The sequence below is a fragment of the Rhinolophus sinicus genome, linkage group LG04, assembly GCF_036562045.2.
Source record: "Rhinolophus sinicus isolate RSC01 linkage group LG04, ASM3656204v1, whole genome shotgun sequence".
NCBI classification, from domain to species: Eukaryota; Metazoa; Chordata; class Mammalia; order Chiroptera; family Rhinolophidae; genus Rhinolophus; species Rhinolophus sinicus.
In genome coordinates this window covers 186,321,904-186,347,171 of record NC_133754.1, presented here as the reverse complement: position 1 = coordinate 186,347,171, position 25,268 = coordinate 186,321,904, and the positions used below count along the sequence as shown (strand labels likewise).

Genomic DNA, 25,268 nt, shown 5'->3' with positions numbered 1-25,268 from the left:
GTGTCCAGTAAACAAAGGCCTGGATTTGTCAGGCAGCTCCTTTGGGGGTGAGGATGACGTGCCCCCTCTACTCTCCCCAGGCAGAGCTCCCTGCCGGCCATGGGGTGGCCCTCCCCTCCACCCAACACATTGTCCCCTGTGGGGCCCTGGCTGGGGAAGGGGCGCTATGGACACCTGTTTTTTAGAAGGACATTGTCTTTCCACCAGAGCTTTCTGGATGTCTGAGGAGGAGCTTGGAAACGGGAAAACTGGGCACATGTCTGCAGGAAGCAGAGGAGGGGCGTGGGAAAACACGGTGGAAGACAGAAGCCGGCTGGGGAGGAGAAGAGCTGGGGTGAGGGAGGGCGCAGAGGGCCCGGGATGGCCAGCCCTGCCCTGCACAGCCAAGTGTCCAGAGCAAAGCTCAAAAGGACCCCACCCCTGGCGCCCAGAGGCCGGTCAGCGTGGCCTAGAAGGCAGCCACCTCTACCATTGTCCTCAACGTCCTCCCTGTCCTCTCTGCGGCCATCCAGGGTCTGGGACAGCAGAGCCCTCACACCCAATAGGGACTGGGCCACCAAAGCACCAACTGGCCGTCTCAGAGGTAGCCGGCCAGGCCCGGAAGAGGGCCAGGCCCCAGAGGACAGCCGGAGCAGCCAACCTCTCCCCACAAGTTCCCTGCCCAGTCTGGGCCCTGGAAGCTGGACATTTGGGAAGAACCACTGGGGTCTGCAGGTGGGAGGTGGGACCGCAAAACGAAGTTCTTACTGTCCTCCTCTGCTCTCAGCCAGGAGCCCTGGCATTTCTGCCAGGCTAAGTCTTGAAGTTCATGTGGGGAGGACTCAGAGGGGGGTTTAGGCCACTCTTGCTCTCAGAATCCACAAAAAAGAGGCTCCTTTGTCCCCAAAGCTGGAGCAAGGAGGGGACTGTGAGAAGCCTTGGCATGGCTGGGAAGTGAGCTTGCTGCGTGGCCAGACAGAGGAACAGACCACCACCGGGCGAGGGGACAGTGGGGCTGGCTGGAGCTGCATCTGTGCAGCGTCCTGGATTTCTTCGCCTGCCCAGGTGGTCGGGGCCAGCCCGGCTGTAGACAGCAGAAAGGTTGGTGTCTTTCCAGCAAAACTGCAGAAGCCACTGAGGAGTCTTCGGCCTACAAAGGCCGCCTAACTATATGCCACAGGCCTGTCTCCAAGGAGCTCTGTCCCCTCTCTGCCTCACCCCTCGGCACACCAAGGAGGTGGATTTATGAATGGCAGCACCCAGTGGCCACAATGGGGGAGCAGGTAGTAGTAGCTTGGCTGTGTGACATAAGCAAGCCCGGGTCCAAATCCCAGCCCTTCCCCAAGCTCCTGGGTGGATGGATGGGGAGGCTGACCTTCAGAGGATAAGAACTCCCCGGAACCCCTGCTGCTTGCTCTGAACTGGTTTGCTGTTCAGACACCTAGACAACACTTCCTGGGGGCCAGCCCAGCTCAGAGCGTCACACACACATCCGTACTCACAGCCACCCTATAAGGCAGGGACAGTGTGAGCTCCACTTTCCAGATGACGACTCAGAGGCTCACAGGGGCAAAGGGCACGCCTGGCTCTAAAGCTAGAAGGGGCAGAGCCCTCCGCCTGGCTCACCTAGCAGGTGTTTAGGAGCTGGGGATGGCTCGAGACACTAGTTTTCAGCCCGCTGCTGGAAATAACGCAGGGCTGCTGTCACAAGCCCAGTTGCAGACACACATGATGCATGCACAGAGCGAAGGCTGTGGAGGGCAGTCCAGCCTGGGGGGCCCATGGAAGGAGTTGGGGAGCACCGAAGCCCAGCCCACCTCCCACCAGGTGCAGTGGGGCCTCAGTGGATCCCCTACTCGGAGAGCCACAAGGGCCTCTGTACTCTGGGGTGACCAGAGTTGTGGGTCGGGTGTTCACAACTTGGAGGATGCAAATGCAGCAGCTGGCCCAGCAATCCTGGGCTGGGCAGAGCAGACAGACAGCTGTCCCAGAGGCGGGAGCAGGGTGGCATTCCAGGCATTTCAGCACCTCTATAAACCAGCCTGCTCAGGCAGAGGAGGGTGAGGGAAGGGGGCGCTGGCGGGTGGGCTCCCACTACCCACACCCCACACTCCCCACACTCCCACCCCACCCAGGACTGGCCCCTACTGGGTCCTATTGGGACCAGCGCCATCTGCTGGGCAGAAAAGGGATACTACCCGGGCCCCCTGGTGCCGGGAGGGGACGCCACTGCCTTGCTGAGACACCGGACAGCGTGGGTGCTGTGCTAAGAGCATGTGCCTAGAGCCAGTCTCCACACCTCTCTAGGCCTCAGTCTCCTCTTCTGTGAAATGGGGAGAGCAGAAGCATCTCCCCACCGCCGCCGGCTCCTGACAAGGACCAATGGGACAAAGTAGGAAGAATGCTTGGCACAGAGCCCAGCACATGGTCAGTGCTGAATAAATGTCTGTGTGTGTAAGTGGTTTTCAAGACGCACATAATGCGGTAGAGGTTAGGAGAAGGGAGAGACGCATCCCACTGGGGGTCAGGAAAGGCTGAGGGCTGCAGTAGGAGCAGGAAGTCAAGCACGGTGAGGCAGTCCTGGCAGAAGGCGGGTATGTAGCCTATGGGATCTGCTTTGGCCAAAGTAGGAGCAGGTGAGGTGGGGTGGGGGTGGGGAATATGGAAGGCGGGCTGGCAGGCGCAGGCCACAGGAGGGCGGGAAGGACAGGGGATGCCAGCGCACGTCTCTGCTGGCTCAGAGCCTGCCCAGGTTGAGTCGGCTCCCAGTCCAGCCTGGTCCTGGCCCCCCACCCTGTGCCTCCAGCGGCAGCAGCACCCCAAAGCAGCAGGCCTGTCTCTTGCACTCTGCCTCCCCCTCTCCCAGCGCCCCAGGCCAATCACTTCCCCTGCTGCAGGGAGAACCGAGGGTCATTTCAGTCCTGTTCAGAGCTGGACGCCTTCCCCCGAGCCAGCTGGTCTGTCTCCAAGCAGCCAGGTCTCAGATGGGAGCCACACACAGGCCGTCCCCCCCACCTCCATTCTGCACTCAGGCTCCCCACCTCGGACAGCAGCTCCATGCCAGCCTTTCTGCCGGGGGCTCCTGGGGCTCTCCCAGGCCCAGCCACCTGTGTCCCCGCCCAGCAGCAGCCCCTCCTCGGCCCCCTCCCTCCTTAATCACTGAAACACATGGGCAACCACGCCTGCCTTCCTCCCCCACCTCCCCTTCTCTTTTTCCCTTCCCCGAGCTTACAGCCCTGGCCCTCGAGTTTACAGCTGCAAAACACACACACACACACACACGCACACACACACGCTCACGCACACACACACTCATGCACAAAACCAACTGTGGAATGTTTTCCTGCTGCTGAGTAGGGTTTATGGCTCCAGAGACTTCTCTCCTAGCACCTGACATCTAATCGCATTTCCTCACCACAGGTTTTCTCCTCCTGCTGGAAGCTGGGGCTGGGGGCTGGGGGCTGGGGCTGAGCAGGAGCTGAGGGGCAGGGAGGTGGGCAGGGATGATCGGGGTGTCTGTGATGGGCTGAAGGGGGTCGCCTTCCTCTTACCCAGAGCCGCACACACAGCAGGATCTGGTTTTCACATTTGGAGAGGAATCTGGGCTCCTAAGAGCCAGACTGAAATGTGCAGGGGCCCCGCCTCCCTGGACTTTCATTCATCCTTTTAACAAAGTCATTCATTCAACAGTGTTTGTTGAACACCTACCATGTGCCAGGCTCAGGCCCCGGGGGCCAGGGCAGTGAGCCGGCCAGCCGAGCCCAGTGGGATCACAAGCTGAGTAACCCGACAGCAACAGCACCACACAGAGTGGTCGGTGGTGGGATGCGAGTGAGCAGCGTGTTGGGGCACCTTCGATTGCCTAAGGGGGGTGGGGAGTCCTCCCCACAGAAGGCAGAGGAGGAAGAAATATGTTCTTTCAGGGGGGTGGGGAGGCTGGGAAGGAGGGACAGGGTCTGAGAGTGTGTGGAGACGGGTGTGCAGTGGTGGGGGGAACAGAGCTGGGCGCAGATGGCCCAGCAGTCTCTTTGAAAGCTTGGAGTTCACCCCCAGGGCTGTGGGTGCCTTGGAAGGTATTTAAGCAGAAAAATGACATGAGCAGATGTATCAAGCAGCATCTTTCATTGCAAATAGCAGAAATGGGCTCTAGCCAACTTAAGACACAAATAGGATTTCTGGAAAGGTGTGAAGTTGCTCCCAGATGGAAGGAAGGGCGGAGCAGCCAGGCCCCAGAAAGCCAGGGAGAAGCCTCAGCCTCCCTTGGAAGAGCTGAGAAGTGTCAGCACCAGTCGGCCTCACTCCTGCTGTCCCCACACTCCAGATTCCAGTACCTGGGGGACAGAGACGTGGCCTAGCCACACAGTGAACTACTACCCACCCAGCAACCAAAGGAACGAGCCACTTGACACAACACGGGTGAATCTGAGCGATGGTCCAGTGAAAGAAGTAAGGAAGCCAGTCCCAAAAGAATGCATACTGCATGACTCGCTCTGCAGGAAGTTCTAGAACAGCAGCTACCTCTGCTGGGGGCATCACTGCAAAGGGCACAAAGAACATCCTGGGGTGATGGGGGTGCTGTGGTGGTCACAGGCATATAAGCACTTGTCAAAAGTCATCAAGCTGTATGCTCAAACTCTGTGCATTTTGTCCTATGTGACATCATGATGAAAAAACAAACCAGTAGTAAAAGCTGTTCTTTTGCAGACAGCAAACACATAAATGAACGAGTCAATCAATTAAGCGACTAGTCCAGGGAGAGAGTCAGCCTGGGTGGCTCGCACACCATTCCCCCCATCATTCCTTGGCCAGAGGATAAGGGGGCACCCTGCCAGGCAATTCCCTGGGGACCGCTTACAAAAAGGGAAGGTAATTTCCTGAAGGCTGGCCAAGGAATGCTCAGAAGGCCAAGCATCAGCCTGGTCCTGAGAGCACTAATAGAGATGTCCTGGTCTGATTGCTTCAGGTGTGAAACAATGTAACCAAGTAGAAAAGAATGTCAGTTTCATGAATCCAGTCACCAGGGAAACCCAGCTGGGGAGAGAGCAGGCAAGTAAGAAGTGCAGGTGGGCTGGAAAGTGTGAAACTTATCTACAAGGTCCTTCCAGTGTTTAGAATTGGCTAAACCTTGCGCTCTCTCACTTCTAGCCCCCTGTGGACATGGGACTCCAGCCGCCGAGTCCACCTGCTCCTTCATTCTGGGCTCCTGAGCGCCCTGGGGAGAGGGCCAGGATGGGAAGTGGCTGGAAGTTGGGGGCTGTACTCACGGGGCCTTTTCGCTAAGGTTGTTGCCTCAGAGAAAAGAAGTATGGTCTCTTTGAATGAACAACTCTGGCCTCTGAAAAAAGGGGAAAAAAAATCAGAGACAAGTGCTGACCACGTGGTGCCTCAGCTGTTGGACCCCCTCCATGTGCTGCTCAACATGTGCAGTCATGTCCCTGCCTCCCTCCCGTCAGGGCATTTAAACCACAGCTGCCATCGGAGCCCCCGCTGAAAGGAGCAGGCCTTCTCTTTTTGGGGACCCAGGAGGCCAGCACCCACCCTTCCTGCCCCGCCCATGGGGACACTCGTAGCCAAACTTCTCCTGCCGACCCTCAGCAGCCTGGCCTTCCTCCCCACCATCAGCATCGCTGCCAAGAGGCGGTTCCACATGGAGGCCATGGTCTATCTCTTCACCATGTTCTTCGAGGCGGTGAGTCTGGGGCCCGTGGTGGGGGAGGGGACCTGACCGGCACAGGGCACCCTCCCGCAGGCAGGCAGAGGAGAAGGCCGGTCTTCCCACTACTTTCCTGTGTTTTGTGATGAATAAAAGTGAGTTGGAGGTGAAAGAAAGAGCCCAGAAACCAGGAGACAGGGTTGGGGGAGCCCCTCTGGACCTCAGTTTCTCCATCGGTGCCGGGAAGGTGCTCTGGGATAGGTGTAAGTGAGACCAAGCCCACAATGGGCCAGAGTCAGCCTGTTGAGGACATGTCCTTCCAGGGCACCCCTTTCCTTGCCACTGGCCAAAAGTGCTCAAGGCCACTGTGGCTCCAGCTTCCCCTCCCCCACCATTCTCCCAAAGATACGAGTAGGGTGGCTGAGCAGAGAGGAGCGGGTGAGCCAGGCCCAGGAGGGGGTAGGGGGCTTTAGGGAATGTGCAGGGCCTGGGCGAGTCCAATTCCAAAATTCTGGAGCTGGCCCTACTTCAGGAGGGCCTTGCTCATGTTCGTTCTCTCTCCTTCTTGGGGCCTGTTTCTCTCTTCCCCCCCCCCTTTCTCTTTCTATTTCTACGTCTAGATGACCATCTCAGCTCTTTCTCTCTTTGTTCCCCACCTCACCTCCCTGTGAGTCTCTTTTGCTCTGTTTCTGTTATTGGTTTTTTCTCTCCGTGTTTTTTGTTTTTTCCTTTCTCTCTGTCTATGTCTGGTTCTCTCTTGATTTCTGGAATTACATCCCCATAGAATTTGCTCTTTGTAAATCTCTTGGTCTGTCCCTCTCTAGCTTTGTTCCTCTGACCCTCCATGTGTCTCTCTGACTCCATTCATCCCTCTGCCTTCTGTCTGTCCACTAAGTACCTATCTATGTAGCTACCTACCTAATCAAGCATCTGTCTATCCATCATCTATGTCTTAGTTCCTTCCTGCCTCCTGTCTCTGCGTCCCTCTGTCTCCCCCACACCCACCCTCACTGCTGGACTCCCAAAGTTCTCTCTCTCTCTCTCTCTCTCTCTCTCTCTCTCTCTCTTTCTCTCTCTCTCGGAAGCATCAGACCCACCCTTCATTTAAGCCCAACTCCCCATGAGAAGCATGTGCTGGAGAGGTGAGCATTCCCCCAGATTCCTTTGCGTGGCAGTACCAGACGTGAGAAATCGCATGCCTCCCACCCTGAGCCAGCCTCGTTCCCCAGCAGCAGGGCTCTGTGGGCAAGCGACAGGGTGTGTGGGACAGCCGGGGTGGTGAGGTCTGGAACACACGCATGTCCGTGTGTCATGCCCGCATCCTGGTTTGCCCACAATGAGAGAAGCTGTGCCTGCACGTGGGCGGCAGGGACTGGGACGGGCTGGATCCTTTGAGGAACCAGACTCCCTAGGGCTGGGGTCTCCACCTCTGCTGGGACAGACGTTAGCCACAATGCGCTGACCAGGAGCCAGTGTCCAGGGTGAGCTACCTGCTGGGTGTTATATGCACACTATCTTACTTCGTTTTCTCAGCTCCCCGTGAGCATGGGATTGGGACGGGCTCATTTGACAGATGAAGAAACAGTCCCAGAAAGGCTGTCATGTGTGGCACTGTGAGTGCTCTGGAGCTCCCGGCTTTTTCAAGGCACTTTGCTGAATGCCATGTCACTTGCTCCTCCTGGGACCCCAGCGTGGGTGAAGGGCGGGAGGTCAATTTGACAGATGAGAAAATGGAGGCACAGTGTGAATATGGGACTTCTCCATGGGTGCAGTGGTCTAAGGGCTGGGGAGAAGAGCCATGTCTGGTTCCCAGGCTCCTGTTAGGCCCCGCCTAAAAACCACAGGCATTGCCAGATCCCTCCCTGCCTAGGCTGGGCTGGCCCCACAGCTGCCTCCCCACTACCCTCAGAGGCCCACCCTGTCCCACCCTGCCCCACCCAGAGTGGCAGGGGCAGCTGCCTCCTGTGACAAATGTCCTCGGCCTCAAAGCCACACTGCCCCTTTCTCCCGGAGCCCCACATGACACCATCGCAAGGTCTGCCTCTCACATGCTTCTCCTGGGTTATGACCAGGACCCACCATACAATCACCATTTCTGTACCAGGCACACTGCAATGTGCTCTGTCACATGGAATCCCCTGGTCCATCCCATGGAGCGGGTGTTCTTGTCCCCATTTGACAGAAGGGGTCCTGAGCCGTCAGCCCCTTGCCTGAGCTCACAGGGCAAGGACCTGTTAGGTCAGCCTCCAAAAGCTGTGCTCTCTCCCTCCAGGCCCCCAGCCGCACCCCAACCCTGCCAGTGACCTCACTGGTCCAGGTCTGCTCCCTGCATGGGAGGCACCAGAGGCACGGAGGCTGGTCCAATCTCAGCTCTGAATCTCACCTGCCTCGCCTGTCCAACAGAGACGAGCAAGGGCGTGGTGGGGAGGCCACCTCTCCTTCAGAGCTCTCCAAATCCTGCCGCCCTGAGCCTACATTCATTCCCACGGCAGACACTGACTGAGCTCAGCTGTCAGCCAGCTCTACGCAGGGAGCTGGGGTCCTGGCCAGGGTGACACGGGGTGACACAGAGGTTATTCCTGCTCTCGGTGAGGGCAAGGCACAGACACTGCCCAGAATACCACAGTGATTAAGTCTGTCATCATACAGGGTGATCTGTGCTACAAAGGAGAGGCCAGGGGTACAGAGATAGCAGGCAGTCAGGCTGGGGTGGGGGCGAGGGAGACGTAGTTCTAGAAGGAACAGGAGGGCAGGAAAACATTCATGTCACTTCTAGGGCCTGGCTCTGCTGATCAGAGCCATGGGGGGCTAGCATTCTCCTCCCTCCTCTGTCCCACAGAGATTTGAGCACCTTGATCAGGCCCCACCTGAAGCTTCTCTTTCCCCAGCTACACAATCATGTCCACTGCCTGGTTGCTCTCCTCTAGCCTCTTCTATGCCAGAGTCACTTCAAAAAATGCATCATCCAGAACTCCACCCGGTTCCCTAGGTGGGTCTGACCAGGACAGAGAGAAGCAGGACCGTCTCTCTCCTCCTTTGTTCGGGACATTGTACCTCTATTAATACCTTCTAGGCGCACCTGAACTTTAGGTCACCTACAGTTGTAACCAGGACGAACTCTAAATTGACCCCGACTTGCTCGACTCACCAGGTGACCCAGGGCTCCTGCTCCCCCGACACCTTCCTGGCGCCTCCAGATGCTACCCTCCTCCCTCCCACTGAGCAAGCTCATCAAGAGTCCATTGTGCTGGTTCCCAAACTTGTTTGTGCCCGTGAAACTTGTCAAAATAATTATGTCATATAATTAAATATTACTTAAAATGATGAAATGTGTACACGAAAGGAGAGAGATGTTTTCTGCTAGAAATAAGGCGACGGCTTTGAAAAGACTCCATGCACACATTTTGCTTTAAAAATTGCTGTGAAATTAGATATTGGGGAGCCCACTGTGAGAGTATGGGGGACAGATGGGCGAGCCCCGGTGCTGCATTCAATGCATGCATGGGTCTTTGCAGCCTTCCTGCACTTTAAAGACAGAAGCTGAAGGCTGTAGACCGGTGGTTCTCCAAGTGAGCTCCCCACCGGCGGCATTGGCACCAACCTGAAAACTACAGAAAAACACAGAACTCCGACCCCAACCCAGACCTGCTGAGTCAGGAACTCTCGAGGTGGGCTCCACAGCCTGAGTCTCCACACGCCCCCAGGCGTTTGGATGCCCACTTAGGTCTGAAAACTTCCACTGTGGGGTAGCCCAGTCATTAGAGGGTAAATGATGGGTGGGAAAGGCCCCACAGGCCCCTGAAGAGCAGACTGGCACCCCAAAAAAAGACACTGGCCTCACATCCAATGTTGGTGAAAGGATGCAGAGAAACCTGCTCTCAGTAAACCCAGTACAGAAGGAATGAATGCGTAGATCACATTTTAGCTTCCCTACCTCTGTGGGCTTCGTCTGAGTGACACCCAGCCCCCGTACACAAGAGCCTCTGAGGGGAGCAGTCAGCAGTGTCCCCGTTGTTCAGATGGGGGAACTGAGACTTGGAGCCATTAAGCCATCAGCCCAAGGTCTCGCAGCTAGTGAGTGGTCTGACTCACCGGGGGTCTGGGCTCCGGCACGGCCCTCTCCAGCCGCTGATCGCCTGTGGGTTTCCTGGCAGCTCTACCACGCCTGCGACGGGCCAGGCCTGTGGGTGCTCTGCTTTGTACGTCACGACACCCTGGAGTACTTCAGTGTCTACGGGACGGCGCTGAGCATGTGGGTCTCGCTGATGGGTGAGTGGCGCCCCTTTCGCGCAGGCCTACAGACGGGCCCCGTTCCACCCACCCCCCACCGTCCATGCCTGCCCAGCCCGCTGCCTGTGCATCCCCACCCCTCATGTCTGAGAACCTACCCGCTCTCCTGGACTTCAGAGCTGAGCTTAATCTATAAAAAAGAATATGCAGTTCTAAATGCCCCGTTCCCATTTTCTCTGTCCTGTTTAACTTACGCATTTAACAAAGGTTTGCTATGACCAACGTAGCTGGCAGAGGCATACACAGGAAGGAATCAAAGAGCCCTGCCCGCCGTCTTCCCCCAGGAAACCTCTGTTCACCGTTCAGGTTCACACCCACCCCCACCCCCTAAGACCTTTGCTTCACACACAGTTTCCAGCTCGGGTTTGTAGGAAGATGGGATCGTTCAACCATGTCGGTCTGCAACTTTTGTCCCCTTACCATTGTCTCGTGGCAAAGTCAGGACACCGACCCCGTTACGCAGGGCCTCCTGCTGTTCGACCAGTCAGGCCCTGTGGAGGACGCTGATCTTTCTTGTATGGTGTCTCTCTTTGTGTCTTGGTCCTAATGGTCGCCGTGGAAGGGACTCCTTCCTAGTCCCTCGCATATTGACCTGTTTATTAAAACGGCTTCCCACCAGCATCATCTAAGCTCTCCGTCCGTGGAGAAACCGCAGCCTGGCGTTCAGACCTCTGGGTGAGCAGGCCAGGCCTTGGGTTCACGCTGGCAGAGAGACGCCAGCCACACTTGGGCCCCTAAGGTACGCCTCCGGGGGAGCAGAGGCCACTCACCTCTCTCGGGTTCTCTCCCCAACCCCTGCAGCACTGGCCGACTTTGACGAGCCCAAGAGGTCGACTTTTGTGATGTTTGGTGTCCTCACTATTGCCGTGCGGATCTACCATGACCGCTGGGGCTATGGGGTGTACTCGGGCCCCATCGGCACAGCCGTCCTCATCATCGCAGCTAAATGGGTGCGTAGTGTGTGACCCTTCAACAGAGGGGGGCCCCTTCCCTGACTGTGACTCCTCCCACCTGGGATCTCCTTTTACCTCCCTCCTCATGGGTGAGCAGGCTGGACACGGCTTCAGTGAAATCACATAGAAAGTGACCATCAGCCACCCCAGCCATGCAGTGCCAGTTTGTAGCATGTCTCTAACTCACAAGATCTGGACCTAACCTAAGTTACTGAACTTCTCTGCCTCAGTTTCCATGATCTGTAAAGTAGGTATTACAATAACGGTCCAGTTCCCACCTCATAGGATTGGTTCAGGGATTAATTGAGATAATGCATCTTAAATACTGGAACAGAACCTGGCTTCTAATGTACTCAACAAATAGGGGCCATTATCATTATTACTGAAGAGAATGGCTGCTTTCGAAATGCAATATCGATCGGAAATGGCCTGGGTTAACCTGGGAAGACTTCCTGGAGAAAGTGAGCCTTCAGCTTGCGTCTAATGAGAAAGGAGGGTGTGGGGTGAGGTCGACAGCAAGATCGAACTGCTCACGGGTATTGAGGCAACCGGAGCCCGAGTTCCCAACATGAATGGCCTCTCGCAGGGCACCGAGGGCCTGGCACCCACAGACCCTTTACATGTGGTCCCCACGCCTCCCTGCACCTTCTGTCATACCAAGGCCGTCCTGGCTGCAAGGACCCAAACCCACTACTCACACCAGCCCAAGCTAAAGAGGGACCCTGCAGCAAGATGGACTGGGGCCGTTTCCTCAGACTCAGAAGCAGGGAGGGAGCTGAGCCTTGCAGTGAGCAGACCCAGGCCTGGAAGGCAGGAGGGCAGTTCTCAGGGTAGAGGGGTCAGGCTGGGCAGGCAGTACAGGAGTGCCCACCAACCCTTTTTACAGGCTGGGGAGGGAAAGTGAAGTTCTGGTGGCGAGCTTTCTAAACACTCCCTGCTGCTCTCTACACCCAGGAGTAGAGTGTTTACACTGCCAATAAGAGAGGGTGCATCTTCCCCACTCCACTCCAACTTAGGGAGGCAAAGCTGGCCCTGGGCTGACCCAGGAGGCCCCTCGGCACAGCCTGTGAGCAGAGAGGAAGTGTGTTGGGTCTGACTTGTCTGGACCCGAGAAGGGCCAGGTTAAGGAATATGCTGGAATGCATAAACACAGAGAGCGCTGGACTCGGCCGATGGGCTGACTCCCCGGCAGGAAGCAGGATAAAGGCTCCTTGTTCTGGCCTGGAGGGCTGCAGCTCCCGCAGGTCTTGGCCAGGTCTCAACCTGGGCTAGAGTTTAATTAGCCAGAAAAGCGGTCACTCAGTGTCCCCATGAAATGCCACAGAGACTTCCATGGCCTTCGGGCTGTGGATCCAGCTGCAGGAACCTAGAGGGCTGCCTGGCTCCCTACATCTGGGGCTCAACTTGTGTTTTCTAGACCATTTAATGTGGAGTTTATTTTGGATTTTGAAGGGCAGTTGTTTCCTGGAAGGAGGGTGGATTTTTCTCCCAGAGGCTCATGCCTTCTTGAGTCAGGTTTGGGAACAGTGGCACCCAGGGAGAGGAAGTAGAGAGAGGAGTATGACAGACAGGGCTGTGGCAGGGCCAGGTCTGGGCGCCACCTTGGGCAGGTGCAGGATTGGCTGGATGAGGGCTCCCTGGGCTGCAGCCCCCACACCCAGGGTCACAATTGCTGTACCTACACACTACCTGTGTGTGCTACTACAGGTCCTGATTCCTCATCGGCTATGGCAAATTCTAGAACACTGAAAACCGGACCACATTTCATAATTCATTTGGTGGTGAAACCTGCCCTGCCCTGGTGCGAGATTGCCCAGGGCCTTCCTTTGTGTGTGCCAGCCAGTGGGTCTGTGCGTTGCCACCGTGTGTGGATCTCACTTCCATCTGAAACACCCTGGCCCCAAGGGGCGGGGTTCTCGGGATGTACAACTAACTGCACCTGCCTCATCTTTTTGGCCTATGAACCCATCTTTTTAAACATACGTACCTACGTGAGCCTCACTCTAAGTTCATCAATGTCTGAGAAGTCGCAGATTTAACGTGCTGGTCAGTTTTGCCTAATAAATAGCACGGGTGTCCATTGACTACTGAAACACCAAAGGCTCTTGCAGACCACCGCACGGGCACCCTCGAGGGCCATGATGGTAGACAGGCCCCACGCTCCACACCCCTTGGCTATGAACAGTCACCGAGTCTGGTCTGGGAGAGGGAACCATAAAGGGGGACCTTACTACATCCCAAACAGGCAGGCGAGGGGTCCTCGAGGGGCCCAATGGCCCAAGGGGCTCCCAGCCCTGTCATCCAGGCTATGGGCTCCTAGGGGCATCTCCCAGAGCCCCATCTCCCACCTGAGGATGACCGGGCTTCGAGTGCCCAGGGCCAGCTCTTCCCCTGGCTCAGGGCGGCTGTTCGCAGATGGACACTGTGCCCTAAGAGCTTTCACTCTCCCCACAGCTGCAGCAGATGAAGGAGAAGAAGGGTCTGTACCCCGACAAGAGTGTCTACACCCAGCAGATAGGCCCCGGCCTGTGCTTCGGGGCGCTGGCTCTGATGCTGCGCTTCTTCTTCGAGGTACCCAGGTGGGGGGGTGGGGGGGGCACCTGCCACAAGGCCCACTCCATAGGACCACGCCCTCCCGGGCAGTGTCCTCTCCCATCCCCCACACCACTGCCATCGCTGCCTGCGTGGAGCTGCAGGATGCAGGGAGCTTCCATCTGTGATAAGGTGCACAGCCAGAAAGGGCCTGGGGCTGGAGCCCAAACCTGGAGGAGGGAGTAAGGAGGTTGGACAGGAGGATGGAGAAAGGGAAGGAGTAGGAGAGAGGAGGAAGGGAGGGAGCGAGGGAGGGGCCTCAGCCTCATTGTCAGAGGGTCAGTGGATGACACAGACCTTCAGTGACTTCAGCGTTTGGTGGCAGGAAAGACCATGGGGGCTGGATCATGAGGGGAGGCCTCTTGGAGGAAGGCACTTGGCCAGACTCCCAGGACACGGGAGGGGGTTGGGGAGGAGCCCATGGAAGTGGCAGGTGCCAGGCCCACAGCACAGGCACCGAGCGAGCGCGCAGGGGAATGGGGGCTTGAAGAGGAGATGGGATGCAGGGGCGAAAAGCCACACACGGACACACACACCCCCTCCACCCCTGCAGGACTGGGACCACACTTATGTGCACAGCTTCTACCACTGCGCCCTGGCCATGTCCTTCATCCTGCTGCTGCCCAAGGTGAACAAGAAGGCTGGAGGCGCAGGGCCCCCAGCCAAGCTGGACTGCGGCACCCTGTGCTGTGCCTGTATCTGACTTTGCACCCCTACCCGCTCCAAGCCCCTGCCCGCCCCGTCTTATGCCTGGTGAGAGCCCTCCTGTCCCTCCCCAGCCCAGGCTGTCCAGGGGAAACTCTGAGCTCCTATGCTGAGAGGTCCCAGGGGGCTGGGAAGCACGCTGTGTTGAGTGCTCCTGGAGAAGCCGTGTACTAAGCTGGAAAGAAAAGACGTTTCTCCCTCCTCCTAGGCCTCGGGCATGGCTGGTCGGCATGTCTGCAGAATCCTGGAGCCAGCGTCTGTCCTCTCCACCTCCCCGTCCCCAAAAGTCCCAGCCCAGTCCCAACCACAAAGGGGTTCTGCCCACTATCCGGTCCTGTGTCCTCCCATGCCATCTGTTTTCTCTTGGAAACTGGCATCACCACCTCGGTCCTATGCCCTCAGGCTCTGAGCACGCCCACTGAGGAAGCCAGGGCCAGCAGGGCCAGCTCTGTCCCTGGCCCAGGCCTGCCTGCCCCTTGGCTGTCTCTCCAGCTGGGTCCCTAAATCTAGCCGTTCCAATGACAATAACCAATAAGAATCACCTTGATTTATTGACCTTACTGGGAGCACAAGTGAGCACCCGTTTCAGCCCTCTGAGCACGCCGCCCCGGCTTTCAGCCCTGCCCGAGGCTCCCCAGTGTGGGAAGGTGGGTCTGGGTGCAGGGACCTTGGGCAGAGGCCGATGACAGGCCCAAAAGCTGGGCTCACAGGGAGGTCAGCCTGCTCCCGTCCAGAGGCTGTCTGCACCGGGCCCCGGGGGGTGGCGGAAGCTGGCCTCCCAGACATCACCTCACAAACCTGAGCCTTCCCACAGGTCCGTCCCACCCTGGCTTCCCGAATAATCCAGGCACATCTGTCAGGCAGGAAGTTACCTACACCTGTCTGGGACCTGTTTGTGTTTCCAGACCATGCAGTTACCCACATCCACTCCCACCGTGGGAGGCGGCCCGTTATTTGTCCCAAAGTCACCTCTTGCACACCTTAGAGCACTGAGAGAAAGCTGGCTCCAGCACCTGGGGCTGGGGACAAAGTGGACCCCTTCGCTGGGCCCTCCACCCCATCTGTCAGCCTCCCTAACTGCCCAGAGGTCTGGCATCTCAGGTCCTGGACACCCACAGACTGGCCCTGGCTCAGCATCTTTCTGTCCCCACAACCTGTTAATGACAAAGCAGCCCACTCAGCTCTTCACATGGCGCCCAGGCTCCTTGCCAAACCCGTTTTCCAGATGAGGACACTGAGACTCCACAGCTTCTGGGCCCTCCACCCAGGCGTGTCACCATCACAGGGCCCCTGCCCCACCTGGCTCTACGCTCCTGCAGAGGAGGGGAGGGTCAGGTGCTACCCCCATTGGCTGCAGCTCTGGCTGGGGGGTTGTGTGCACGTGCACACACACACACCATGAAGAGAGGGTGATCCTGGAAACAGTCTTCCCCTCTGGCCCCATCTCCCACCGGCACAAGGCGACACTCATAAGTCACAGCACCAGGCTGTAAGGAAAGGGGACACTCTGGGTGCCATACAGGGGACCCTGGGGGCATTGCTCCAGAAACAGGCATCTGCAAGATGGCTGGCCCCTGCCCAGCCCCTCCCTCCCCCATTACTTCCTGCCCCTGCCCTCCCCCCTCCTCCCATCCCCTCCCCTCCCCCCCATGCCCCCCTTGCCGCCCCCCATCCCTCCCACCGCAGTGAGCACCCCCAGCTCCCACCTCTGTGGCAACGCATGGAAAATTGGAAGCAGCGGGATGCTCCTAAGCAGGGAGGAGGCGAGGGGCTTGCCAAGCGCGTAAGGGCTGCACTAACAGGCTACTCACTGTGGCCGCGCTGATTTATGAGGCTGTCTGGGAGCCCGGCCAAGTCTGTAAGTCATGGACAATTAGGAGGCGCGCTCCAGCCCTCAACCCATCCGCCTCTCGCCTCTCGGGCTCCAGACCCGCTGTGCCCCTCCCAAGCAGGGTTGGCCCCCATGGAGACCCCCTCCGAGGGCCCCCAAGGTGCGGGTCCTGAGCCCACTTTGCAGATGAGGACTCTGAGGGCCAGGATGTCAGCAGCTGGCCCTCGTCCCTTGGACACTGGCCACTGAGTTGGTGGCAGTGCCCAGGTTCTCGCCAGACATCCCAAAGACATCTCTCTGGCTCAAAGGCCCTTCTTAGGGGCGCTACCCAAGGGCCAGGAGGGGTGTGCCTGGGAAGGGGACCAGAAAAGGAGAAGGCCACCCAGAATGGCCACTCTGATACCTCAAGACTAACAAGAAAGAAGTGTCACAGCCTTCAAATGGAAACACTTCCGAATCCCAGTGTTATGGAGCGCTCGGGTCTGTGTGTCCCTGGAATCTGAGACTCATGGCACCTGGTGCCAGGAAGGTCCTCTGTGGCCATCAGGATCCACCTTAAGCTCCAGATGGGACCCTCCTCCCACCCGGCGCTGGTGGGGGGCTGGGGGTCCATGAGTCCTGAGACTTCTATGAGCGAGTGCCTGAAACAAAATGCCGTCCTAGGTGTCACAGGAAGCCCCAGAGCACACTGAGCTGAGCGCGCGCTCTAACGGTGGCCATACGGAGATGCTCGCTGTCCAGTCAGGTGCCCGCCCCGGCGCCTGGCTCTCCGAGCGTCAGAAACGTGGCCAGTGTGAGAGGAGCTGAGTCTTTACATGTCCGTTGACATTAATTAATCTAAATTTTAAACAGCCACATGTGTGAAGTTGCAGGTAAAATACAGGAGGCCCGATCACGTTTGAACTTCAGATAAACAATAAAGGATGATTTCGCCTCAGGAAGTCTCATACCTGGGGCGTGCTCGCAGGAGACATACTGACTGACACAATGATTCACGACTCACCCGCAATGCAAATGGCACTGGCGTCCTATACTTTATCGGGCAGCCCTACGCCTGTGGCTGGCAGCTACCCACTGGGGCACAAAAGGATGGGCAGATCCTGGACATGAGGCTTTGCGAAGCCTGGGCTAAACTAAGGGACACAGGCAGAGGTGCAGTTATGGCTGTGGCCTCACGGCCAGGACACGGGGTAGGGGGGCAGGAGGGTGCCCCCCCCATGTGGATCCTTCCTGAACTAGGAGACGGGTGAGGGACACGAGCCCTGCGACAGCCTCTCTGAGCCTGGGCCTGGCTTCCAGACCGTGCAGGACAAGGAGGAGAAGCCACCGATGGCCTGGCCTGGCCTGGCCACACATGTGTCCATGCCCAGCCATGATCCCTCCCCGGACACACACACTCAGAGCCCAGCGGGGGGGAGGGCGCCACACACCTCCGGCAGCCCAAACGGAGAAGTATTATAAACACTTACAACAACTAGACAAAACAGTCTATTGTAGCAGCCCCTCCCCTCCCCCACCCAGCCAGGGTGAGGCTGGCATGGCGTGGGGAGCATTTGGGCCCCGGCCAGGACATCCTCTGTTTGCACAAGTGGAGGTGTTTTCGTCTGAGGGCAGTCTGAGCCCTGTGTCCTTTGTCGTGTCTGCTACTGAAATTTCCTGTCTCTGTTATTCTCTTCTCCAGCAAGACCATCTGAAACCCAAAACTTTTATTGCCCCTTTTAAAAAGGCTTTACAGCTCCCCATCCACCTCATACCCTGTCCTGCGCTGGGAGCTGCTATTGTAGTTAGGGGGCTTGGCGGGAGAGCGGCCGCAAAGCAGGGCCAGGTATGTGGGCAAGACGAGATTCTGCAAAGTCGGCAGGAAGCCCCAGGGTGTAAATCTGCAGCTTGCTGGTTAGCTGGTTAGCTGGTTAACAGAGCTAGCTGAGCCACATGGGCAACAGGGACACACGGCACGGGCCACGTGGGGCTGTGGCCGCTGTCCTGGCCACCCCCCCTCCACACAGTGCCCTGGGGCCCTGCTCGTCTCATCTCCACGCCTGGTTTCCTCCCGTTTGACTGGGAAGCCCCACCGGAGTAGCCCTTCGGGTGAGTTAAGTCAGAGACTGGCGAGACTGGAGAGACCTTGGGAAAGTAGAAAAGGCAGCAAAAGGACATGGTGTGGAGGGTCAGGTGTAGAGGTGCAGAAACAGGCCTTGGAGCCGGGCAGGCTTGGGGTTCAGTTTTCTTTCTACAGCCATAGACCAGCGCCCTGAGTTCTTCCAGTTCTCCCAGGCCCCGTTTCCCCATTTGTAATAGTGCCCACCTCACATGGGTGTTGCCAAGATTAAATGAGATAATTGAATGCAAAGCACTTGGCACAGTGTTTTTTAAATGTCATTTTTTAAAAAATGCTATTTTCATTATCAGTGGTCATGGGCAAGCAAGGGAGTCTCTAGAATGTAGTGGGGGGTCCTTACCATCAGGGGACATTCACCCCAGTTATGCACCAAATATCCTGATTTGTCAAGGAAACAAAATGCTTCAAAGCAAGTGTTTAGTACGGATTAAGGAATTAAGCAAAGCAGGCTGCCTGGAAAAGACAGCTTTGAGACTGAAACGAGAAAAGCAAAGTGGACTGAACTGTGAGCCTAGTTACCTGGCTCTCGGGCCTCACCTGTGACAGCTTCACAGTCTCACCGTTCTGGGTCTGACCGTCCCCCCGTGCCTTGAACCACAACCCCCGCCACCTCCTGCAGCCTTCCCGTCAGAGCAGTGAGAAAACCACGCTGGCCCATGGAGAGAAGGGTGCCAGCTGGGCTGTCCTTGCTTCCGTCACTGGCATGTGTTCCAGGACAAGAGAGAGATGGGTTTGGTCAAGCAAGCTCAGGCCCAAAGGTGGACGAAGGTACTGCTGCTGTGGGCTTTTCTCCTGCCCTCTCTCGGGGGGTCGGGGAGTGGGGAGGGTTTGCTGTCCACTGAGCGAGCACATGAACAGGACCTGCCAAGCGGATGAGCTGGCTTCCCGGTCTCAGCCTTGCACGGTCCTTCCCCTCAGTGATTCTCGCGCCTTGCCTTTGTGTCGTGCCACCATCTCTTCTCCAGGGTTGTGGTCTCTCCCCCTATGCCTCCACTGACCCAACAGGAAACAAGGGGCCCCAATCCCTTCCAGGGCCCAGTTTACACGTCACCTCCTTTCTGAGTGGTCACCATGTGCCAAGCGGCATTGTTGACCCTGTGGATTCACAGGGAGCCAGCCCGACCTTCCAACCCCACACAGTCCAGCGGGGTGGCCAAGCCAGAGATGAGTGAGGGGGTGGGGGTCAGGAAAGACCCTGCAGAGGGTGTGCTGTTTGCTGGCCTGAAGGAGAAGGGGGCAGTGGTCCAGGGAGAGGGGGAGCTGCAGGGGGCCGATGTGGAGAGCTATGAGCAGGGCCAGGTAGAGAGTGGGCGGGCCAGGTCCCAAGAGGCTGGAAGGCTGTCACTGTTCTGGGAGAAGGTTAGGCAGGATGACGTCAAGGTCAGGTCCTACTGCTATGAGAAGGTGGGCAAAATGCAGGAAAGAGACCAGAGGTTGCTCCCGGCAAGAGGGAGACTGTGAGCTTGGAGAGGACAGAGGGTGAGAGCATGGGGGTCAGGGTGGCCCTGAGAAAGGGTGGGCAGTGGCGTCCACAGGGCTGGCTGGCAGATCCTCGCCAGCTCCCCTGGCTGCCCTCGGGCTCCCAGGCGGTGCAAAGTGTAGCCTCTGGGGGTGGCACCCAGGAGGTGCATCTGCCCAGTCCCCAGCCTGCGGGGGGGCTGCCCTGGGCTGGAAGGGGTGTCAAGGTAAGTGGTCACCAGCAGTCACAGTGCAAAGCTTTGGAACAGCTAACTAGCTTTGTAAAGTAGCGCAGAGCCCAGGTCACCCCGGTTTCCTTAGTCCCTCACCTTTGCAGAGTGGGAGAGAGAGAGGCGGAAGAACAGCCTTGCCCAGTGGGTAGTAAGCAGCACAGACACCAACTTCATGCCCAGCGGCCCAGAAGACGTCTCACACCCTCTGTAGTTGGAAAGCTCAGTGCTGGCTGCAGCGTCCCCATCAGCGCTGTGCTCCCCACGCTCACGGAACAAATATTTGTCGAGTGAATGATTGGCAAATCCTTGGCAAGGACAGGCTCATGGCTCCTTGAAGAGCCCACACTGGATAAATGGCGAGTCGGTGACCTCAGAAGCCTTAGCCTCGACCTCTTGCTGACTTGTCCACCAGAAGCAGGATGGAAGGGCCCATGCACTGGGAAAGAAACTGGCTCTGGTGTGCCCACTCTCCAGGGCCATGAGACCTTGGGCGACCTTCAGCTCCCAACACCTCTAGAAGCAGGGACCCTGACTACCCTGCTGGGGCCATCCAATGGGATGATGGAGGTGACAACACCTCACCCAGGGCCCCCCTAATGCAGAGAACCTGTCCTGGCCCAGGAAAGCCAGCAGAGGCACACAGAACCCTCCATCTCACCAGCAAACTGGTGCCATAGTGTCAAGCCACTATCTCATCTAGAGTGAGCAGGAGCGTGAATCCCACATCACTCACCCATGTGCACTATGGAGAAGCAGAGGGATAGCAGTTCCGTCCAGCCCTCAGGGGAGCCCCTTTAGCCAGGGAGACTGAGGTCCCCACTCAGAAGGCAGCCAGCAGAAGGCTGTGACCACCCCAAGTTCAGGGCCAGTAGGCCTGGCCTCTGGCCTGAAGGCTGCAGGGAAGGAAGAAGAGCATGTGTGCCTAGAACCTCGTATCCAGCCTAATCGCTCCCTTCTCTCTGTTTTGAGAAGTTAGGCCTTTCATGCCTTCACTGGGTTTTGTTTTCCTAGCAGCTCGGCTAACAGGAGCCTGCTGGCTGAGGGCCCCAGCCGGAGCCAGGCTATCGGGTAGCTGTGGCCACATCTGGAAGATGTTTGGCAGAGCCCCCGGCCCCCCGCCCCGCACCACAGCAGTGGGCCTCAAAGCAGCAGCTGATAAGTGCCTGCTGCCGATTCAGGCTCCGGGAAGCTGCCGGCCTCAGACCAACAACCCTGACTTCCAGGGCCGGGAGAGGAGGGGCAGAGGCCGCTAGCCAATTCCAGAAGTCACATAATGGCAAGACCCAAGATGTCGGCACAAAAGGCAACCTCAGAGGCCATCCAGGGCTGGCTCATCCCTCCTGCAAATGCCTGCTCTTCTATGCAGGGCCTCAGAACGCCCACGTGCTACGAGACGTCACCGTCACCCCCATGACGGACTTTACAGCCTGGAAAGGGCTCTCACACCTGTGATCACTTCCTCATCTGAATGCATCTTGGACACCTTGGTGGCCCCCATTGCACAGGTTGGAAAACCGAGGGTCAATGAAATGATCTCAGAGGGAGCTGAGACTTGACCCCATCTCGTTTGGGGTTTCCCGGTCATGGGTGCTGTCCACTGCCCCTCACAGCCCCCCTCGTCCTGCTGTCTGATGGCACATGGAGAACTTGGCTATGGACCACCCGAGTCCCTGGGTGCTGCATCTACTGTGAGCGCTCAGGGGACTTGGCTGCTGGGTCCGTGGCCTCCACCTGAGCAGTGGTGTCTCCCTTGCTGCACAGGTGCATGACATGATCATACAGGATCAGGTAAGGAGAGGAGACAGATGGAGGAAAAGGAGCCCCTCCAGCTCTCGCGAGCCCCCAGACCCTGCCACACGCTGCTTTGTGTCTACTGACTCGTTCTGGGCCTCCATGGCTCCTGAGGCAGACACTAGGATAGACCTCATTTTGATTTCCATTGTGAGGTCTCCTTCCTTAATTTGCAGATAAGGGGCTTCCAAACTATTGCTGTTACTGATTCCTAACTGGCACTGAGGTCAGCTATGAATGAGATACCGATGCTTCGAAATGGGCGAAGATTTGCTTTGTGCCCCACGATGTAGTCAGTTTTGCCCCATGGGAGCCTGCAAAGCTCATTTGCTCTGCACGTTCTGCATGAGTCCATCGCATCAAGCCGCTGGCCCTGTTGCTCAACGCTTCTGGACCCTTTCTAAGTAGTGCTGTCAGTGACTGAGAAAGGGGGTAATAAAGTCTCCCAATTGAGAAAGGGCAGCCCCTAAATCAAAGGGTGCGGGAACTAATGGACATCCACACGCAAAAAGAACCCCAACGCTTACCTCACACAGCACCCCCAAATTAAGGCCAAGAACCAGAAAGCTTCTGGCGGAAAACAAGAGAACATCTTTGTGACTTTGGATTAGGCAAAGGTTTCTTAGCTATGACACCAAAAATATGATCCAGCAAAGAAAAACGTTAATAAACTAGGTTTCATCAACATATAAAACTTTGGCCTTTCAAAAGATAACATGAAGAAAATTTAAAAAGACAAGAAATGACTGGGAGGAGATAGTTGCAAAGCATATATATGATAAAGGACTTGTACCCAGAACCTATACATTTTCAAAACTCAATGATAAGAAGAGAAACAGCTCAAGAAAAAAAAAATGGGCAAAAGAGTTCAGCACTTCACTGTAGATGTATGAATGGCCAATAGGCACAAGAAAAGATGTCCAACATAATTAGTCATTCAGGAAACGTAAGTCAAACCACAATGAGATAACACTGCACACCCATTAGGACGGCTGTAATCAAATTTCATGTACATAGAATCATCCAAGTTCTAGAAGAGGGAACACTACAGAGAGAGAAACAGATTGGTGGCTGCCTAGGGCGGGGGTGGGAGTGCAGGGATTGGCTACAAATGGGCACAGGAGAACTTTTGTGGTGACGCAAAATGTCCTAAAACTGGATTAGAGTCAGGGTTGCATAACAATGTAAATTTACAAAACCTCATTGAACTTAGTATGGGTAAAGTTATGGTGTGTAAATTACACATGTATTAACCTTTTTTAAAAAATCTCACACTCTCATGGTGTGGAGTTGTTATTTCTCCATGTAATTCTGCCAAATTTTGCTTTCTATGTCTTGAGGTTGTTTTATTAGGTACATTCAAAGTAAGAACAGTTATATCTTCCCAATAAATCAAACATTTTGATCTTTAAGCAAGGAACTATTTCTAGTAGTTTTTTTGTTTTTTATTTAAAGTGTATTTTTCTGATGCAAATATAGTTTTTGGAACTTTCTCTGGCTTAGTATTTGCATAAACTTTTCCTTTCTATCTTTTTGCATCTTTATGTCTTAGACATGGTCCTAAAAAAGAGCTTGTTGCTGTATTTTGTCCTTTTTATCTGGCCTTCTTTTGGATTATTGAGTTAAAATTCTACTTTCCTATTGGTTTAGAATTTATACGCTCTGTTTCCATTCTTTTAATGGTTGCTTATCAAAGTCTATACTAAATTAATACTTTCATCTTCCTCTTGAACATCATACGGACTTCAGAATCCTTTAATTCCAATTACTCCCCTCAGTACATTAAGGCCACTATTACCTCGTATTTTTGCTTTATCTCCATTTAGATCCCACATGACATTTTTACTGCCCTTATTTGAGTCAATTTGCCCACATGTGTAACAATCTCTTTGCCTTCTATCCCTTCTTACAGCCCTGCTGTTGCATCTGGGGTTACCTTCCTTCTGCCTCAAATACATTCTTCAAAACTTCCTCAAGTGCAAATTGTTCATGGGACATTTTCTTGATTTTTATTTGCCTGTAACTGTCTTTATTTTGTCCCTTTTCTCTGGATATTGAATTCAAGCTGGACAGTCATTTGCTCTCAGCATTTTGACGACACCATTTCTTTATTTCGAGCTCCCCTGGTTGTTACTGAAAAGTAGGCTCTCAGCATAATTATGTTTGAAGGTAATCTATATTTTCTGACTCTTTTTCAAGTCTTCTTTTGGTCTTCGGTGTTCTGCAATTTTACTCTGTGGTGACTAGGTGTAGATTTTTTTTTTTCGTTTTTTTGTTTTAATCTTGTTTGAGATTCATTGGGTTTCTTATATTTGTGGGTGGCTTTCTTTCATTAGATCTGGAATAGTTTCAGCTCTTCAAACACAGTCCCTGACCCTATTTTATCTCTCCTCATTTTCTGGAACTCCAATTAGCAACATGTTCACCTTCTCACTCTGTTCTCCATGTTTTTTTCCTATTTCCCAGGTAGTGCAAGTTTCCTAATCTCTTTTGCTTTATCTTTCAGTTCACTAATTCCCTCTTCGGTTGTGTCTAAGCTGTTGTTAACCCATCCTTTGGTTTTTAATTTCAAATACTATGCTTTTTATTTCTAGGACTATGCTTATTCTTTATAAGTATATTCAAGTCCCTTTTTATTTCTTCTATAAAACAGATTTATTTTTTTTCCTGAGTCTGATATTTCTAAAGTCGAAACTTTTTGCTGATCTGATTCTACTGCCTATTGTTCTGTTGGCTTTCCCTCGTGATGCCTTGTGTATTTAGTGAGTTTTTTCTCTGAACAGCTCATTTGCTGTGGAACTTTGTGGAAATTTTCTGAAACCTGAGATAAAGACAGGTTCCTTTAGAAAATGTTCACATTTGTATCTGCCACATAACTGGGGCACTCCCAGTCTGAGAATCCTTTAAAACTAAAATCCCTTGTCGGAGGTTTACAGGTAATTGAGGGCATGTGAATCGTGGTTGCACACATACCTGAGGACCTGCTTATATTTATGAATTCTTAGAGAACTGGTCCCCCTCACCTCGGGACCAAGGCTTGAGAAAGGCAGTGTTGATGCAATGCCTCGAGGGCAGATGGATTTTCTGTTTACCTTGATGGTGAGGTGAAGCCCTTGGGAATCCCGGACTCATGGAGGTGGTCTTCTGTTGGGCCCCCAACATGGTGCGGCCTATACTTTATCTTCCTCTGGCCCCAAAGAAGCCCCCAAAATGGTGCTTCGGTTTACCTATGAGAATAGAAAACTTTCAGTTCTCCAAATTCAAAAAGAGAAGACAGACTGTCCTTTGGCTAGTGCAACCAATACACACCAGAACCAGCTTTAAATCCACTCCAGTCTATTGGCGACAGCTCGCTTCAGTCAGCCAATCAGTGGTAGTTACACTCCGGGAACTACACTCCTTCAGCTGACGATCACCTAGTCTCTACACTCGCCCTTCAGAAAGTCCGCCCAGGCCTGACACCACACCTGCTAAAACTCTGCACCCGAACAGCCATTGGTTTTGCTTGGGGGTCTGTGCCTCACAACTGTGCTCTCCCCGGCTTCACAAACAATAAATTCAGCTTTCTGTTTCAGCTGTGGAACCGCAGCCTCACCTCCCCCACAACACACACACACACACACACACACACACACACATACATACCAAAGCAAAACCAATTTTG

The 25,268-nt window shown here is 55.2% G+C and overlaps 1 protein-coding gene across 1 annotated transcript; it reads left to right on the top strand.

Moving 5' to 3' along the window:
* Positions 1-5,130: 5,130 nt before the first annotated feature.
* MYMK (myomaker, myoblast fusion factor) lies at positions 5,131-15,030 on the top strand. The gene is made up of 5 exons (XM_074331594.1): positions 5,131-5,668; positions 9,787-9,901; positions 10,724-10,872; positions 13,330-13,446; positions 14,021-15,030. The coding sequence occupies exons 1-5, from the start codon at positions 5,534-5,536 to the stop codon at positions 14,168-14,170; spliced, it is 666 nt and encodes a 221-aa protein (XP_074187695.1). The 5' UTR covers positions 5,131-5,533; the 3' UTR covers positions 14,171-15,030.
* Positions 15,031-25,268: the final 10,238 nt, after the last annotated feature.

What these genes read in the sequence shown, in the direction of transcription:
- MYMK (XM_074331594.1), top strand. Translation starts at nt 5,534, where the DNA reads ATGGGGACACTCGTAGCCAAACTTCTCCTGCCGACCCTCAGCAGCCTG. An exon ending in TCACCATGTTCTTCGAGGCG is followed by an intron (nt 5,669 to 9,786) that starts GTGAGTCTGGGG and finishes GTTTCCTGGCAG; the next exon opens with CTCTACCACGCCTGCGACGG. An exon ending in TCATCATCGCAGCTAAATGG is followed by an intron (nt 10,873 to 13,329) that starts GTGCGTAGTGTG and finishes CTCTCCCCACAG; the next exon opens with CTGCAGCAGATGAAGGAGAA.